The following is a 14,327-nucleotide window of genomic DNA, read 5'->3' on the forward strand; positions in this document are numbered from 1 at the left end:
AAGTGCAGTCATCCAAGAGAGAGTGAGCCTGACGTGGCCCCCAAAAGATTGCTCTTTAAACGCAATGTTTTGCCAACAAACTTTACCAAGCTGGAACACATTAAGGCCAAACTGGAGAGCTGGAGGCACAGGAGGGGTCAGTTGTTTGCTAAAGCACTCCAAGTACATTACTGCCTGCCTCCAAAAAGCAAGTCATACATAAGTTGATGGGTTATGATGTGAATAGATGTGTTCTAACCCTTTTTTTTTTTTTTTTTTTAGCTCTGGTTGCTCTTTTGCATTTTGTATAAAATCTCACTTTGAGCTGTGAAGAGGTTCACTTCTGTGCCATCTGTGCCTTTTGACCCCTGTTAATGTAGCCTTTAGTGAAAGAGATGATGAAACCATTAGGAAGGAGAGTCTAAGCTTGCAGTCTCTGCAGATTCTGAGTTTATTTATCCACACAAATCTAAAAGGATGCTCGAGGGTTAGTAGTACTGTGCATGTAAAATATGCAAGTGAAATAAAAATGTTTAACCAGAAAGTTATTATACTACCTTTGTATAGGTGTAAGAAAAGAAAGTAATGGGCCACTTTTATTCAAAGACCCATTATATTGATCAAAAGTGTCAGTAAAGACATTTATAACAATCAATTTCAAATAAATGCTGTTCTTTTAAACTCTCCATTCAACAGAATAAAAAAATAACATGGTTTCCACAAAAATATTAAGCAGCACAACTGTTCTCAACAGTGATAATAATAAGACATGTTTTTTGACCACCTATTCAGCATATTAGAATGATTTCTGAAGGATCAATGAAGTGATCATTCAGCTTTATCATCATAGGACTAAATATTTTTTTTTTAAATATATTATAATAGAAAACAGTTATTTAAAATGATAATAATTATGTGTTCAAAGCCAAAATCCGAATTCGGAAAGGCACGTAAAATGAATAACGCATTCTACAGAGCACGTAAAGAGACATAGTTAGGCTTGCTGTGGTAGTCGGTTACATTAAAGTACATCATGATTTCACTTATTACGTGAAGATAGTAAGGAAAGATGATGATGGTGGAGGATTTGGTGTACAACAGAACCTGAGCGTCACTGACAAATATCTTATCTTGTAAAATGTGTAGTCAGTACCGCCGCCCCCTATACAAGGAGTACGAGTGATCACGAATTGGAAAGTGAAAGTAAAAAGCGATTTCAATAACCTGTATATTGATAGCAGTTCCCTGATGCCTGCAAATTATAAACAATATAATGACCAAAATAACAATGTAATAACAATATAATTGCGAGAGAAAGCAAAAGCATTGATATATATATATATATATATATATATATATATATATATATATATTTTTTTTTTTTTTTTTTTCGCCATGTCCCTCTAGGGGCTCCATAAAATGCGTAATTTCCTTTCCAACATAGTATTCGGCTTCAGGCACATCCCTAGTAATAATATTGGTAACACTTTATTTCGATAGTCCACTTCAGACATTCTTCTAACTATAAGTAACTTTGCAGTTAAATGTCAACTATCTGTCATTAGAGGATTAGTAGAATGTCTGCTTAATATCCGCTAAAACTTTATTTTGATGCTCCCCCAACAGACATTCAACTGACTTTAAGTAACTTGGCAACTACAAGTCAACTTATTATCCTATCACGAACCCTAACACCAAACCATAACCTAACAGTCTACTGACAGTCTACTACAGCCTACTAATACTCTAATGAGAGTTAGTTGACATGTAGTTGAAAAGTTACTTATAGTTAGTAGAATGTCTAAAGTGGACTATCGAAATAAAGTGTAACCATGATATTTCATTATGTTACTGTTTTTACTATGTTTGTAAATAAATAAAATATGTAAATAAATACAGCCTTTGTGAACATAAGACATGTCTTTCAAAATCATTACTGACCAGAGAGAGAGAGAAAGTCTGACCATGACTATTAGTTCTAAGTAAAACTCAGCTTTAGCTTGCCACCCATATCATTACCCTCGTCTTGCCTTAGGGCTAAAGTTATGACTCCACAACAGCAAGAGAAGGTCACACCAGACCCATAAATATATGTATGTGTCCATGGGTGGTGCATTTATTAGCTCTAAGTTATAGTCTGTTACCTCATCCCAAACTGAGCCTCTGTGTCAGAGATTTTGAGCAAAGTTACCTCTTAAATTGAATTTAGCTTCTGAGCAACTTCAATTCTTAATTGCATCAAAATGGAAATTTAAAAAACAACTAGTTTAATACATATTTATTCTATTCCTTTACTATAAAAGGCTGATGTTAACTTCCCAGGACAGTCTACTTCAGACTATCTCCAGACTTCCAATAGGCCTATATTCATTAAATCCTATTGCAGGAAGTTAAATGACTGAAACTCAATGTTTGGATTGTACTGTAAGGTTGAAATTGAACAAAGACACTTGCTGTCCTGTTCCAACCCCCCTTTCCTTACCAAAAGGGCCATATGGAATTCCTAAAGGCACAAGAAGTGCTGATAAGTGATCAGGGCCCGTACGCCAAGATGTGTACATCAGGGGTCTGTTTATCGTCACACCTTTATAGCAGGGGAAGATTCAATCTGCTGATTGTTTAGTTTGAATGTCTCACATTTGGGTTTCAGTCACATGTTCAAGGAAGGGATATAAGAAGACTGTAACTGTTGCTCTGCCTCCTCTTTTCTCTGGACTTTTTGTCTTTTCTTTGTCTCTTCTTCTTAGGGGATTTGCTCTTCCTATCTACCTGAGCTCAGCCTTCCAACTCTCTCTCTCTCTCTCTCTCTCTCTCTCTCTCTCTCTCTCTCTCGTAACATTTTACATATATGCTGGGTACAATTAATGGTATATGATTTTAGCATCTCAGACATCTATGTTGTAACTATTTAAAGTGTAACCACTAGATAATAACATTAAACCCTTTCAATTACAAATTGTTTGCTTTTGATTTGGTATTAACTTTGAAGTGCTACCTATTGCAATAAAATATAGCCACACCATAGCAACGCTCTCCCACATATTTTGCTATTCTAACTGCGCCTATTTCCGTCATTGGTACTGTATAAGTCACAGTGGTTGGTAATAGGCAAAAAATGTACAGTTTTAAACCATCATACTGACGTTTTCTTTAGTAATTTGGCGATCCTGCAGCCTACAGTTTCACTGTAGTGAAACCACACTTACAGTACATAAGGAACATAAACGGCATGTGTAGCCAGAAGATCCATAACAACAAAGTTTAGTCAGGCCTGAGTGGAGTAAAGAAGCAGTAATCTATATAGATGCAAGTATCATGAACATTTACTGAGCCCACATCAACTAATCACTTTTCTCACACACACAATTTATTGGACATTCACAGACGACACTACATCAGATCTACTTCCAGATCTGTCCATCCTCAAAGGCATAAAAGCATGACTCTTTTCGGACAAAATCTAAATTTGAATAATTCTTGAAAGTTAACAAACCAATCATTGTATAAATATAAAACCTCGCTGGATTCTCATAAAAAGGAAGCATGTGGTGATCCAATAAGCTTTCAATCACACAATTCCAAAGGTGAGTTATTAAAATTCAAGGTATACAAATAAAAGGTCATCCGAGAAGGCAAACCTACAGAAGATAAAGAAAATGAGAACCTCTGATGGCCTACCTGGAGCAGCTTGTATCTCCACTAGGCCTCCAACCATGATAAGTGCCTCAAGAATCTTCACATGGTGTTCTGGGTTTACATCCGCACTGGAGCGAGAGAGAGAGACATTTTAAGAGTAAGTATATATTAGGGCTTTTCACACTTGAAATAGTTAACCCTGGGTCATTCTAAACCCTGGGTAAACTGATTCCTGGGTTATCTTGCTTAATGTTTCACACTGCTCATAATATACCCGGGGGTTAACAATTAATCTCTGGGTATTCATAAGATGACATTTCACATTGTACATTCCTAAACCCTGGATTAACTTTCTTATTTGCATATTTGCGGGGTCAGTGTCATTGATTGGATGAACGCAGCATGCGACCTGTTTACATAAAAACTCTAACATTGCAGCATCCTAATATTGCCGATTGTACTTTCGAGTTTACTGAATGGATACTTCAGTCTACAAAGTTAAGAGTGAAATGGTCTCTTCTTCACTCAAATTATCACGTTTCCTTTCAGCATTTGACATTTTGCCTCTCAAATGCTGAATTTACTGTTTATATACAATGTGCAGTGTTTCCGTGACTGTACAAAGCACGCAAATATGAGCCAGCAATTGGTTGTCTGTTGCTAAACGTCTAGGTTTAACATTCTAACACCGCATCATTTTACACTGTACAAGTTTGGCACAGCAATGCAGGGTTAACACTGCAAAAGCGCAGAGCAGGGTTTCATAACCCTGGGTAAAAAGTGGTGCTAAACCTGCTTCTAAATTACAAGTGTGAAACATTCCTTTACCCAGGGTAAAAAGCGGTGTTTAGGACGACGATAACCCAGGGTTAAGTGCAGTGTGAAGAGCCCTACTGTCATGCTAGGGTTAAAAGTGTCATTAGACCTAAACAAATGCTCTGATATACAACTATTAGTCATGAAATATGGAAAGTTCAGATCAAAAATAAGTGAAACCTACATCCACAACCAAGTCAGTCATAATCGCTCACACACATAGGTCATGTCATGAGTTGCAGCAGCTAATCTACTTGGCGAACTGGTAACTGTTTATTTACTATTGGATTTTTAGAGGAGAATGCTCATTTACTTATGTATTCAGATGCAATCCAGGTCTTGTGATGCCTCAATGACATCAGGTAGTGAGTGAAGCTGATGACTAACCAAAAATGATTGTTTGAGGCATAATGCATTCTCTCTCCCTCCTCCACTTCCACATCCACCCTCTCCCTTTGCCTGAACTGCCCCAGAGCCATGAGACAATTGACAGGCCGCTAACAGCAAGGAAAGTCCCACTGGAGTCTCTTGGCAGAGGGACAAGAAAGCAGCTCACAATCGAATAAGAGCAAGGCGACTTAATGGACTACAATGTGCTGACTGAGTTACTCACTTGCACACTACTCTTTATTATGTGCACTAAAGTTCTTCATTCAGGAGGGCACTTTATAGAGGGTGTGATGTGACCAGCTATTTAACTGAGTTATACTGGCTAGTTATACTAGCCAAAAAGTATCATGGGATTACCATATTATTTGGACATGTACCATACTGATACCACCATTTCCATACAAGAAAATACTATAGTCGATGAATGTGGTATTTATTCGGTACCCCTGTATGCACTTCCATTCAAAAGTTTAGAAAAAAGTTTTTCATGCTCACCTAAACATAAATACATTAAAAACAACATACTAGTTACAGTACAACATTATGAAGTATTATTACATTTTTAAAATAAGTTTTCTATTTTTATAAATTTAAAATGTAATTTATTCCTGTGATGGCGAAGCTGAATTTTCAGCATCATCACTCCAGTCTTCAGTCACATGATCCTTCAGAAATCATTCTAATATGCTGACTTGGTACTCAAGAAAAATGAAAACATTTAAAAACAGTTGTGCTGCTAAATAGTTTTGTGGAAATCCTTTTCCTTAGGATTCATTTATAAATGTATAGTTCAAAGGAGCATCATTTATGTGAAATATAAATCTTTTGTAACATTAAAAAAGTCTTTACTGTCCCTTTTGATCAAATGAATGTGTCCTTGCTAAATAAAAGTTCTACCATAATTAAATACAATATAACTTTACCTAAGGATCCATGATTATGACAAAAATCACTACTGGTATAATTATTATTGTTGTTATAATAATTACAGTATTACCATTGACTTTTTGGAAGAATTATTGATTATTCAATAATCACATTTATCAAATACATTTTTGGAATGTGTAAAAAAAATGTAATTTACATTTTGAACAAACTGTACAATTGCATCAAACATAATCATAATCTGATTATTTATATAATTCATTTATCAGCATTAGTACAGTACATCCACCATCTACATTCGCTTGACCATGGTTCCACCACAGTAACTTTTAGGGGTCTCTATGGGGTGCCTCTGAAACCTCTGGCACAGTCAAGAATGACAGGGATCACAATAATGCTTCATTTAACCTGTAGCAAAAGGAAATATGCAAAAATCTGTTCCATTGTCAAAAATATCATCATGTATTATAGTCTGATACAGAGGTTTAGTACATAATAACATTCAGGCTACATAAATAATTAAAGCTGCAAGCAGCATTTATCAGGGTTCAAGCTCTTTAATGGTGCGTTCACACCGGACGCGAATAGCGCGTCAGGCGCGAGTGATTTCAATCTGGGGTGCAAAGACGCGTTACGCGCGTAAAAAATTCCTGCGGCGCGAATGAGGCGTTTAGCGCGGCGCGGTAGACGCGAATTCGCCTCATTCGCGCGTCAAGTTCGCGTTAAGCGCGTTACGCGCGAATGATTTTATTAGTGCTATTTGTGCATTCACGCGTTTGACGCGAATTCGCGTCTGCCGCCCGAGTTGAAAAATCTGAACTTCTGCGTCAATTCACGCCGCGTTAACCAATCAGGAGCTTGCTTGCATGCTGCTGTCACGTGGTGAAGTGACAGTTTATAATGTTATTTTATGTTTGGCCTCAATAAATTATTTTGTAATATGACTAAAATGCACAATAAAGCAAATAAAAACATAAAACTCGATTTCAATATATGAGATACTCATTTTGTATTGAATGCTATTTATTCCATATCTATTCTAGATTATATGAAACATTATTAATCTAATGTAAAGACAACAAACACAATTTAGTGTATAAAAACAAAAATCACAGGACAGGTTTCACTTTTGAAGGCTGGCTCCATTTATTATCAAAACAAAAAAAAATCACAGATTAGGTGCGGGCAAGGGTGAAACTCGCGCCGGGCTGTGCAGCGCGGGCTCGTCAGGCAGCGACCACTCGAGGCCGAGGCTTATACGGCCTACGCTGTCCTCGTCAGCATCCTCACCGTTAGGTCCACCAAACCTACCTCCTGGAGCAAATTGTGAAACTCCTGAAACCCTCTGTAGGGTTTGGTGGACCCGAGTACAGCCACGATGTCCCCTACGCAGCTGTTTCTGCTCTCCAGAACATAGACGAGCGGTGATTCTCTCGATTAATGCTAATGCTCGATAAACATCTAAAAAAAAATACGGCCGCCAACAGGTTTCGAAACTTTCGCCTTTGACTGTAAATTTCGCTTCAAACTTTTGATTTTACGCGCGTCAATTTCGCACTTGACGCGCGAATGCACACAAATTGGTCAAGCGTATAAATAGACGCGGCAGGCGCGAATTTGACGCGCTATTCGCGTCCGGTGTGAACGCACAGTAAGGCCTTTAAGCACATGTGTAAAAATATATTATGTTTTATTTAGCAAGCATGTAAACAAAAGTAATTTATAAAAAGATCATAAAAGAGATTCAGTCAAGAATCATTTTGTACAGACGTAAATAATGTATGTTGGATTGATGTTTATAAGGAAGTTCATCCTGATTATGCATTGTCAGCATTTGAAAGATTATTTTACCCTTTGGTGGACAAACATGCACCTATGGAAAAATGTACCGTGAAGAATGTTAGGGCACCATGGATTGTTAATGAGTTGAAAAACATTATGTTTGAGAGAGATGTGGCAAAGGGTACAGCAAACAGAACTGGGAACAAGGAAGATTGGGACGTCTATTGCAAATTAAGAAATCAAGTAACTAAAATGAATAGGAAAAATTTAAATAAGTGAACGTAAAAATGATTGTAAAAAAAATTGGTGTACACTCAATGAAATAATGGACAGGAAATCAAGTCAAATTTCTTCTTTTATTGATACAGGTGACTCATTTTTAACTATTTTTAAACCATATGAAATTGGAAATTATTTTAATCATTTTTTCATAAATAAAGTTGATAAATTAAGAGAAGAAATGTTGTTTAGCAGAACCAGTTTGCCAAATCTTTAATATCAGTATTGAAAAAGGGAACTTCTACAGTAGTACAAATAGGTTCTGTACTCATATAACGAGGCATTGGAAAGTTTGTAAGTACATCAGGAGTTTATTTAAATAACACTTGCCTGACGGCTCATGCTACTGCTAACCCGGACACCGACGTCACTTCAGTGGTTTGGGAAAAGCATGTAAAAGTCCAGACAGAAAGCGATGCATAAGGATGTAGTGTAACAACGCCCAGTTCCAGGAATGCACTTATATTTTGTTGGTAGTACCAGTTTGCAACTGTGACGTCAACCTTTTTAACCTTTAATAATAATACCAGCTGACAGGGCTCAGTATGTTTACAGCATTAGGTGAGATATTTTTTTGGAAGAAAAATTTACATAACACATTAACTGTACCTAATATATATCCAAAGGAATCGATACTGAATCAAGATCAGAATCAAATCACAAGAATTGAATTGAAATTGGGAAATTTGTGTCAAGCAATAATAAAAACAGTATACCAGTCATTGTACCATGTAAAATTGTGTTGTCACTAAACTTGATAAAATTCTGTTTAGTTACCAGATGTTTTGACAATCACAATACACTTATTGTGATGCAAGTTTTTTTTTTACACCCCCCCCCCCCAATCCCAATCCACCCATTTTATGTTATGTTACATTATGTTATGTTACTGTACATTTTCACTGTTTACAAAGGCAGGGCCAGCCATCTTGTCTTTTTGGCTTTTTGTTTCTGATTGCACTTTAACCCCAAGGGGAAAATCCAGATCAAATCCCACAAGGGATATTAAAATAAAATAAAAAAAAAGTTAAAACTTGTTTTGAACAATTTCTTTGTCATCTGCAGATTTGACTGATTTAAATCAGATTTTATATGAAAAAATCTGGGATTTTATTTTAGGCCATATCACCCAGCCCTACCAGTTATAGCGCCACCAAGTGGCCAATCGTCATGATTTTTTTCATGTGACCTCAGACTAAGCTCATGAACATGTGTCCCGAGTTTCCATTCACAAGTTATAGCCGTTTAAGTAAAAGTGGCCCTGGTCACATCGAACATTTTGGGTCCCCTTAGTGACCGTGAATTTCAATTTTACATTTTTTTTTTATGATTATTGATAGACACTCTCCAGAGAATCTTCACTGCACTGGTTTGGTTCCGGTTGGGCCAAAAACCTAGGACTAGCTCGCAAAAGTAGTTTTTTTGAAAAAACCTGAATACCCCAAAATTTCCCCAAATCCGAGGCATGCATGTCTGCCTTGCGCCAAGGATTCCAACGATACAAGACACTTGAGCCTACGCCTAACGTTTTAGGAGTTATGAGCCATTTTGTGCTTTTGATCGGTGTAGCGCCCCCGTCAGGCCGTTCGGGGCGCAACTTTGGTGACGTTGTAGGCGGTGTGAGTAATACCAGACCTCAAAGTTTCAAGTCTCTACGACTTACGGTTCAGTCTGCCCGATCAGTTTTAGATGGAGAATGCTGCATCATGGGAAAATTAACAATAACAATAGGGTTTCAGCGCTACGCGCTTGCCTTGAACCCCTAATTAGTTATCAACATTCACTCCTGGTACTCTTCAAATGGCAAGTACAAGGTATTGTAACATAGTGCAACACATTTTAATAAGCATTCCCATCTGTTGTATGTAATGTGCTGTTCCTCTCAGGAGATTGTACTGGAGCTGCAGCCATTAAGGGCTGTCTTACAGTGGGCTGAGGGACAGATCAGAAATAACAGCTCCCTCATCTCTTTCTGCTCCACTTTAATTAAACTAGGGGAATAAAGATAGGCTTTGACATATGTTCAGCTGGGCTTTCTGCTGAAACAAAGAACATGTATGGACATGCATGTGTAAATGTGAGCATGTACGCCTTTGATCATTTTTATAGGACTGCTTTTTTCCACAAGAGCAACCACAAAATTGAACATGATAATACATTCTTTTCTTATTTATCTTGTTACATAATTTGTTATAAATAAGTTACCTTACACTCATACAAATAAAGCCCCTTATTCTGGATATGTACTACCATTCAAAAGATTTTTTTATTCAACTAACAAAAATACATTTTACAAAAAAGATTTAATTTAAATGCTGTTATTTTGAGCATTCTATTCATCATGGAATCCCGAATTAAATGCATGTCGAAAAAAAGAAGCAGAATACGTTTTTTAACATTAATGATAATAATAAATGTTTCTTGAGCACCAATTCAGCATATTAGAATGATTTCTGAAGGATCGTGATTTGGAAGAATGGAGTAACGGCAACTGAAAATTCAGCTTTGCCATCATAAGAATATATAGAATTTTTAAATAAATAAAAATAGAAAACCATTTTAAATTGTAATAATATTTCAAAATATTACTGTTTACTGTATTTTGATCAAATAAATACTGTCTTGGAATTCCAGACTTCGTTCAAAAACATTTAAAACATATTTCCGACTCAAAACGTTCAAACGATGTAGCTTAAAGACTTGTAGATTTCAGTTGACTACAAGTTATGGACAGTACCTGAAGTGGTTGTTTTTGAAGATGGCCTCGCTGTAGGCCAGAGCCAGAAGCCTGGGGCTTGCCTGAGCTGCTCCCCGACTTTCGGCCACCTTGCTTAGGTGTCGGGTCAGATGAACCAGGAGCTGGTGGTTAGCCTGAGGCACACTGGGGGAGTCGAGGATTCTTTTCAGCTGCTGTCCACACTCCTCTATGCTTTGGGTCTCTGAGAGATTGATAAGATGAAAGTTATTTTCGGTACTTCAAAGTATATTATAAGCCCAAAGGGTGATTTTTGGTGCAGCAAAAATCTGTAACCATATCATACAGAATACACAAACAAAACAAACAGCACACACAGCATTCTGACATCTTACAAGTTTAAAAGCCTTACAACAGTTGGAACAAAAGAATGCCTATACTGATTGCTTTTAAGTTTAGGCATACTAAAACATATACCAAAAGGAAGCACTGGAACATGGAACAGTGAATAAGTAAAATCTGCAAGAATAGCTCTAGCTTTCTATAAGACAAACTGTTAAAAGCTATTTGTTAACCCCGTCTGCTTTATGCCAATAATCGTACTACCTTGGTTGACATGGACTCTCGATAAGTTTCGATGATTAACAATTACATTACCATACCAATAGCATATAGAAAAGCAAAGTACAGATTCAATATAAGATTTATTGCACATGGTCATAAGAGTCCTACTGATATTAAAAGTATAGAGCCTCCGAAGACAGTGTAACCGCTGCTGGCCTTTCTTGCACACTCAACATAAGTATTGAAATACAACTTTTTATCAATGAAAAGTCCAAGATACTTGTAACTCCCAGCCCATTCCACCATTTGACCTTTCACTCTTGGTTGAGGAGCCAAACTTTTTTATGTTTACTTGCAAAAAGGCACTGTCACACCTTGTCATAAATTCCTTCGCCACTCCATCAAAAGCCATTAAGAAGTATCAGTGCAATTAAATCTCAAATATTTTATGATGTCAATGTAGATAATTTATCAGTATCTTTGTAATTTGTATTTATGTTATAATAATGGCTTCTGCCATTATCATGACAAAGCTGCTTGTTTAAAAACCTTTTTATGAACAGAAACTGGGAGTATTGATATATTAATGTTTCTTTTTCTGATTCCATTTTAAGATTCCCTTTCAATAATTAATTTCTTCAATACAAGGGAGGGATTTCATGTGCTGATGTGATTAGAATTAGATTATTTTAATATACTAATAATAATTTAATCATTTAAATACTTAATACGTTTGCTGAGGCCCCCTTGCGGGCCCCGGTCCCCTGGTTAAGAACCACGGTAATAGAGGCATTCATATGGTCATGATCTGATAGCACCAAAATAACTCATAACCTCAAGCCCTTACTGAAAATCCTGATCTGTGATGGGAAAGGCAGCAGACAGAGTACAACATAAGTACAAAAAACAAATTATGGTAAATTATTTACTATAACATAAAATATTTCAGTTTGAAATGCACTGATATTTTTGAATGGCCGTCAATGCATGAGATGGTTTGAGCAGCCAGATGATGCAATACCAAAATCTACCAGCAGAGAGAAACAGGCTAAACATCCCGTGGTTCTAATAATATAGGTGGAACTCAAACAGCACCAATGGACATTAGGGCACATAAAAACACAAAACCCATGACCTGGGACTGGAAAGTCAGCTCAGCAGGAGTTAAAGTGCTAGCCTAACATTGCCCTCGAGTCCATTGTCTATAAGCGCCCACAAGGACAATGCAGTTATTTCGACAGGGTCCAACATATTGATGAGCTCCTTTGAGATGGGGTTTCCCACAGCAAAGAGGCCAGCATCTGTGATTCAGGCTAAAGTGGACCCTGGTGGCACAGCAAAGATATGAGCATTTCATCTCCAAGTCCCTTACACACAATGAATATTTGTCTTCATCAGCCAAAGGAACAGGTATACAGTCTGGATATCAATGCAACAGCGCCAGTCTGGAAAGAAATAAGGGGGAATTCACTAAGAATGAACTGCTGAAACCTCATGTATTGTATTCACAATACATGCGGGGTTATAACTCTTGTCACAATCATTTGATGAATAACTGCTACCATGACTGTTAGAAAAGGAAAACTACATCTCTTTTAAACAAGATTTTCTTTACCACCTTCTTTTCCACATGGAATGTTCAAATATTCCAAACATGAAGGAACTGAATTTACAGAGATATAATACATGTTGATTCTAAGCCACTTATTCAATTATGAATAACATGAACAATATGTGCAATACAATGAGCAATACAGCATTTGTTACCAAACAAATACAAAGTTTGACTTTAATAATGTATTAGTAAACACTGAAATTAACATTAACTTAGATTAATAAAATGCTGTAGAAGTATTCATTTTAGAAAATGAAAACTAAAAACTAAAAAATTATAATACATTATAAAACATTGTCAATTATAATTCTAAGCCAAAAATAAGTACATATTATATGATATTATATGATATATGATATTATATGATATTATATTGTATTGTATTGTATTGTATTACATTACATTACATTACATTATATTATATTAATGTTTAAATAAATACAAATGTATATGTTTAAATAAATAAAACAAATGAATTCATATTTTTAGTTTTGTGCTCGCTGACAACAAAAAAGTGTACAACAAATCACAACTAGTAAAAATTAGCACATACTTTTCCTATAAATCATATTATTGTATAGTCAGCTTTATTCATCCTTTGATAACATAAGATGTACACATTATTTTATCATTTCCCTTTCATTTTTGAAGTAATAGTAATAGTCATAATTTTGTGTCAAGGGTGTCAGCTTGCAGATAGGCCAGTCCTGCAATACATTCAGTAAATCTTACCAGTCACAACACATTCAATGATTACTGCCTAAAAGCTGCTCTCACACAGACTTAGTACCCTGTCAAATGCATTTTTCCTGCATGAATTATGAGCATGAACAAAGCCATTAAGGTGTTGGCTGGTTAAGGCACTTCTGCCATAGTGCTTATAGAAGATAAGTGCAGAGAGGTCAAAGGTTATGAGCAGTGGGTGGCAGGTGGCAGGGGGTCGAGTGATGAATGTCTGACAATCTGCCGATCAGAAAACAGGTCAGCACTTTGACCTTGGCCTGAGACTCACTGACCATTGATACAAGAGGGCTTCTATCAGCAAGTTATATGCATGCACTCAGTAATGCATGCATAGACACAGACACCCATGGCCCCAGTCTGGAGCCGGACGGTCCCACCCCGTGCTGCCTCCTGGAGATTACCAATAGAGACTGACCCCTGTTCAATAAAGGCCAGCGTCATGGGCTGTAGGCCACGGTTGGGAACTTGGCCGAGTCCATCTGGACTCAGCACGACACAACCGAGGGAAGGGGAGCCCTGCAGACAGCCAATCACATTCCTGGAAGAAGGAACACTGGCTACTGGCCAGCCAGATTGGCACCGGTGCTCAGGGCATGAGAGATACCACTGAGTAATGTTCTTAAAATGAGACTTAGACACTCAACGGTACTCAAAAAACACTAAATGGAGTCACATCTAGCAGAAAAAGAACTTTTTGCACTTTTCTTCTACTAAGTAAAATTGTCATGCTTTAGGAAGCAATATTTTGCTGTTTCGTGTTTTTAAAGCTTGAAATTAATTCGATTTTTCTATCCTTAAGTCATGCATCATAAAACTCCTGGAGTTTTGGATAACATGGTATTTAAAAAAAATGGATGTAATAGCTTGAATTGGTTTGTTGATTAAATTAAGGATATCAAACAAAAGCATGCCTGATTTCACAATCAAATGGATTTTATCCAG

General features: G+C 36.8%; 1 protein-coding gene across 2 annotated transcripts in view; it reads right to left on the minus strand.

The window, feature by feature from the left end:
• Window positions 1-14,327, minus strand: part of pik3r3b (phosphoinositide-3-kinase, regulatory subunit 3b (gamma)) — a 190,893-nt gene that overhangs the window by 71,720 nt on the left and 104,846 nt on the right. For both annotated transcript variants that reach the window (XM_081380849.1, XM_081380848.1), the window contains 2 exons: window positions 10,505-10,706; window positions 3,658-3,743 (listed from right to left, as the gene is read on the minus strand). In XM_081380849.1, the coding sequence (XP_081236975.1) occupies window positions 3,658-3,743; window positions 10,505-10,706 (288 nt within the window). The remainder of the gene's footprint in view (window positions 1-3,657; window positions 3,744-10,504; window positions 10,707-14,327) is intronic.

The sequence above is a fragment of the Scardinius erythrophthalmus genome, assembly GCF_964197995.2.
Source record: "Scardinius erythrophthalmus genome assembly, chromosome: 12".
Taxonomy (NCBI): Eukaryota; Metazoa; Chordata; class Actinopteri; order Cypriniformes; family Leuciscidae; genus Scardinius; species Scardinius erythrophthalmus.